This window comes from Schistocerca nitens, chromosome 5, assembly GCF_023898315.1.
Source record: "Schistocerca nitens isolate TAMUIC-IGC-003100 chromosome 5, iqSchNite1.1, whole genome shotgun sequence".
Lineage (NCBI taxonomy): Eukaryota > Metazoa > Arthropoda > Insecta > Orthoptera > Acrididae > Schistocerca > Schistocerca nitens.
Window position 1 is genome coordinate 776,034,856 of NC_064618.1, and position 6,000 is coordinate 776,040,855.

General features: G+C 43.8%; 1 protein-coding gene across 1 annotated transcript in view; it reads left to right on the forward strand.

The window, feature by feature from the left end:
* Positions 1-1,743, forward strand: part of LOC126259570 (nephrin-like) — a 1,073,586-nt gene extending 1,071,843 nt beyond the window's left edge. Inside the window, exon 14 of the mRNA XM_049956477.1 lies at positions 1,346-1,743. Coding sequence (XP_049812434.1) covers positions 1,346-1,633 — 288 coding nt within the window. The 3' untranslated portion in view covers positions 1,634-1,743. The remainder of the gene's footprint in view (positions 1-1,345) is intronic.
* The last annotated feature ends 4,257 nt before the right edge of the window (positions 1,744-6,000 follow it).

Genomic DNA, 6,000 nt, shown 5'->3' on the forward strand with positions numbered 1-6,000 from the left:
AAATTTCCAGTTCTTCCAACAGGTTCATGGTTCGATCTTTGGAATCCCAGCAGAATTTTCATAACTTTATCGCTTATCTTCACTCGATGATTTTTTATTTTTAAGTGTAGGTAAAAACTTGATTGTCTGCTTTCATAATCTCTCGTCTATTATTTAAATTCAAGAAATGAACAATTTGCAGCTAATTTTGTCCATTGTATAAAGACGATGTCATATAATGACGTTGCCCAGCAAAGAAGAACATTTTCTATGACTTTTGGCCACTCAGCCTATTTTTTTCCAGATGATAATTAATTGAAACCCTCAGCTGTTTACAGGTGTTGATGATACACCTCGATGGGAACAGCTGAAAATGTGTCCCCGACGGGCATTCGAACCCGGGATTTCCTGCTTACGGCCGGCCGGAGTGGCCGAGCGGTTCTAGGCGCTACAGTCTGGAACCGCGCGACCGCTACGGTCGCAGGTTCGAATCCTGCTTCGGGCATGATGCGTGTGATGTTCTTAGGTTAGTTAGGTTTAAGTAGTTCTAAGTTCTAGGGGACTGATGACCTCAGAAATTAAGTCCCATAGTGCTCAGCGCCATTTGAACCATTTTTTTCCTGCTTACATGGCAGACGCTCTATCCATCTGAGCCACCGAGGACGCAGATGAATAGCGCGACTGCACGGAATTATCCCTCGCACGCCTCCCATGAGACCCACATACCCAACTGTCCACAATCTACATACGTAATATACCTAATAGATATTTGCCCATCCACTCACTATTCGGGCACACTAAGGTGACGATTCCCGTAAGAGTCCGTAAAAGTTCGGGCAACCTGTGCACATTCGCACAGACGAAGGTCAACGGCTGGGTAACCTTTAACTATACAGGGTGGTCAGAAAATGTGTGAAATGCTTGTAGGGATGTTACAGGGCAGGTTGTAGTGAGACATAAATGTTAAGAAAGAAATTCGATACGTTGCTCCGTTTCCGAGTTATTTAGCATTGAAGTTAGCCAATCGTGGCGTCGCGCGCGTAAATTTAAGTTTCAGCTGACGAGACAAAGCACTCGTTGGACAACACCGTCCCTGGCAGGCCGCTTGAATGTGAGCGCGCGACCCCCCCGATTGGCTAACTTCAACGCTAAATAACTCGGAAACGGAGCAACGTATCGAATTTCTTTCTTAACATTTATGTCTCATTACAACCTGCCCTGTAACATCCCTACAACCATTGCACACATTTTCTGACCACCCTGTATATATGAAGATAGTAACTGGTCTCGAAAGAACATATACTATTTTGTAGTTTTTTTCTGGCAGGTAAATGCTAATACCTGGGCTTATTTCTGTTCCTCGCAGTCTGGAGTCGAGCAAGACCTGCACACGTCAGCGCAGACGACGGGCGCGTCGCTAGAGCACGTGGGCACGCCGGTCAGCGTGATGGCGCACATGTCTTCTGCGACGCTGCCTCGCCACTGGCAGTCGCCGGGGGCGGTGCCGGCGCCAGCGTCGTCGGTGGTGGCGACGCCTGCCGGCTACCCCGTGCCTCCGCGGCGCCACCTCTACTCCAGCCCCGTCCACCTGCTGACGTCAGAGCAGCTCAGTGCGGCAGGGCCGGTGGCCAACAAGCGCGAGAGCACCGTCTGACCGGAGGCCGAGCTCTGAGGCCCGGGGCTGGGGGACCCGGGGGCGGACCGGGGGCGGCGTCGCTCCCGCGCCGGCGCCGGCGTCACCTCCAGCAGGAGGCTGCGACCCGCCAACCCGCGCTCGCCACGCCAGCTCCCCGCCGACCTGGACCCCGACATCGCCGACGTTGCTCTCTGATGTACCACAAGTGTATCCTCAGGGACGACGTAGCTCTGCTGTGAATACATAGCTCTGCAATACCTGAAACCGTGGACTAAATAGTTATACCGTTCCGCTAAGTCTGAACTGAGAACCAGCAGGTATCGCACATACGAATTACGGACTAAAGCCCACGCGTCCCAGGATAACGGTGAAGCGACGTCTATAGCATTGGACGATTAAAATTCAGGAAAGGACATCGCTAATTTGGGTAAAAGAATTAATCTATGTTAATATGAGAACTAAAATTCGTAAATTCAATCATACCGTGTATATAACAGCAGGTACAGTGGGTGATGCTTGCAACACTCAGGAATCGTGTCTATAAAATGTCCCATTTTTCATGAATACATACATTTGACCAAACATGTCTTCATTAGTGCGAAGACTCGCCGATCATGACCGAACATTTGTATGGCCCTAACACCGCAAAGAAAAACACGGCGGGTAGCTACGGCACGAGTAGATGCGAGCTCTAGTGGCGAGTAAGTTATTCACGTGGCGCCTGAGACATCTGCGAAGTCGCAAGTGGGCAGAGCCGATAGGCGGCCCCAGTACTTGCGTCGTCTCCAGTAACAACTGCCAACTCGACGCAGTTACTCACTTTCCCTTTCTCTCACTACAGCCGAGTGAGAACCACGCGGACCAACCACAGGGATTGCTGTCATCTACATTGCACACTCCATAAATAATACTTGCTTCCGAGCTTGCCGGCCGACAGGGTCCAACAATATACATATGGAAAGATAGCTCATTATCTGAAGCAGTTGTCTGGATACCTAGCTTTTCGAGTCTCACCGAACAGCTGAGTGCTGGTACCTTATCTCAAGAGGACATGCAGCCCACGGCATTAGCCTAATTCTGCGTAACGTATCTGGTGGGATATTCACCATCATTGTGACATGCACACCTGCACTCCTATACAACGCGAGCCGCACAGCTTGTGGAGTATTGCTGCTGTCACGTATTTTACTGATCTGTTTTATTCCACACTGTATGATGAGGACAGTGTCGAAATTTTAGAAGTGATGTTTCGTAGTCAGTCGCCATTCTGTCACAACGTGGACGGAAGGATCCTTCGGCTTGTGCTCAGGCTGACCTCATGTTTGCAGGAATTTATGATTTTTGAGGCTACAAATATGCAAAAACCTATTTTCATCTTTATTTTCTTGTAACGTAACCATTAAGAAAATTCTTGCGAATTTAAATTGAAACAAAATGAATTATCAGGAACTTCGACCCCTATTCTCTCGACATTAGAGTCCATAATATGAGTTCCACAACATTTCATTTCAGTTCTGTAGCACTGAATAGACGCACGTCGATGGTGTGAAGCGCGGTATCATTTACTTGTGATGGTACCGCACTGATCCAAGGAATCTGCAGATTTTGTTGAGATGTATTAAACTCTATCGGTATCAGCGTATTCAAATCGTACGCTAGAATTGTCCGGAATGTTCTTCAAACCAAACGCTTAACTTTTTGGTAAATTCATGAGATATTTACGATGAACTATCTCGACGCGATGCTGTTGTATTCTGTATGGTGTTATGTTCCCTCACTTCGACGATTTGTTAGTTACGAGTCATCAAGAGTAAAAATATCGATTTTTCACTCACGGGGCTTTGTTGCAGCTAGCTCTCAGATTTTGCATATTTGTAATCCTTACAGAATATATCCTGTGCAGGAACAAGAGCTTTCTTGGAATGGCGATTGCAACTTGTGTAAAATTCTTTAATCGGAGGAAAACGCGCTACCTACAGTAAAGGAAACCAATACAATATTACCATAGCCCTTTTGTATATTAGTTGTCTTTGCAGTTTTATCTGAAGAAACTTTATAGAAAATGAACACAGAAATTCAATCAGTTTCACTTTGTTAACTGAACATGCAGTTTTTCAGTAATTATCGAAACAAAATTTTGCAGTAACAAGACAGATCCATACAGTTTTTCTGTATTTCTGCATAACTCTAAATTCTTGTCTGAACTACACAACCCAGTTGTCTTACACTGTGATCCTGTGGCTATTCATGAAACAGGTTGCCTTTTTCCGCTGTCAGTACACGAGAAGGTACTACATACGTTGCTCATTAAAGTCAAAATAAGTGTATGATTTACACGAACATTTAAAATTTTGAGCAACATACATCTGCAACGAAGGCACTGCTTGTATAATATTCTGACAAGATAAAATAAAAATGGCTATTGTGTAAGTCCTCAGAAACTTTGTGCATAGCTTCTGGTTTTTGAATCCCACAATGACGAGTACATTTGCTCGTAAGAAATTGTGAAACAAGTCTTGAACAGGAACATGTCAAATCTTGGTAGAAACAGGGTAATTTCAGCTACTGAAAATGGATATAAAATGATAACAAACGTTAGTGCTCACGAATTTCTTTGCTGTAAGTATTTACGTGGGGCTGCCCTTCATTTTCCTGTAAATTTATGGACATTTGAAGTTTGGCGCATTAGCATTTTCATTGTCGTGGAGAATGGATGATACATCACAAATCTAAGCAAACAACTCATTTTTAAATGTGAGAACAGGTTGTGTGTAACTACCCTTCGTACAGTGTGTGCAACAATGATATCTCAGACATTATCAGTGACAGACAATGAATGAACTGAAATAATTTTTTGAGAAACAGTCAAGTGCCCTTTTGTAAACTACTCATGTTTGTGAATGAACTGTTTTTGTATCCTGTTCTTTGTGGTATAACAATACTTTTTCGGTGTTTGTATATATGGTAAATCAAATTGTTCAAAACTCAAGGAAAAGGATACGAATTCGTTACTGAACATACTAATAAATGTTTAAAATATCTTTAAAGAACATGAAATGTAAGAAAATCACTTTGTGTATTTTTGTTACTCCTTACAATTAAACAACTGTTTCTTTGCACATTTCCCTCAATGGATCAATGTAATCACTTTTTACTTAATTCATATATCTATTCAAACGACAATATAATTTTAAATGTAATAAATGATTTCATTAACACAGTAAACACACTATTTCAAATATGGAAAGACAAATGTATAGCTTGGAATTTTGTGACTTCTTATTCTTCAGCTTGTCTCTCATTCGCATTGTAAAATGTTTCAGCTAGAGGAAAAGCCTCTGGCATTTTAAAAAGGAAAGGCAAACCGTAGTTTTTAGTATTTGTTCTCACACTTCCTAAAGAATTCGGTTTTGTATATACTCTGCTAAAAAAAAAATTACTATATCCATTTAGAGGTTTGCATTGCACTTAAAATTTGTTGTTGTAAAAGTGAATACGGAGTAAATGAAATTATTATATTTACAGGTCGATAGCAGAAGCAGTTCTGAGGTCCAGGGTACCGAAGCCAGCTGGAACACCGAAATTAATACGTAGTGTAGCCTCCACAGGCGTAAACGCAGGCTCTGACTCTGGTATCCATTCGATCGTACAGATGGCGAATACTGTCCTGGGATATGTTATAGTACACCTGCTCGATATGTGCAGGTAGGTTAGTAAGAGTTGGGGGTTGACGAGTCGCGTTGGTCAGTTATGTTTCTCAGGGAAGCCGCTACGTATCATATAGAGCACGTTGAGCGTGCAGCGTGTGGGCTAGCACTATCCTGTGGGTACAACAATCACCTTTTTGTTGCAACAATGGCAAAGGAAAGAATGTAACAACATTCTCCAGGTACCAAGCCCTCCAGAGACATCAAAGGTGAACGAGAGTAGTACACTACAGGCCATTAAAATTGCTACACCACGACGATGACTTGCTACAGACGCGAAATTTAACCGACAGGAAGAAGATGACGTGACATGCAAATGATTAGCTTTTCAGAGCAATAACACAAGCCTGGCGCCGGTGGCGACACCTACAACGTGCTCACATGAGGGAAGTTTCCAACCGATTTTTCATACACAAACAGCAGTTGACCGGCGTTGCCTGCTGAAACGTTGTTGTGATGCCTCGTGTAAGGAGGAAAAATGCGTACCATCACGTTTCCAACTTTGATAAAAGTCGGATTGTAGCCTATCGCGATTGCGGTTTATCGTATCGCGACATTGCTGCTCGCGTTGGTCGAGATCCAATGACTGTTAGCAGAATATGGAATCGGTGGGTTCTGGAGGGTAATACGGAGCGCTGTGCTGGATCCCAACGGCCTCGTATCACTAGCAGTCCAGAT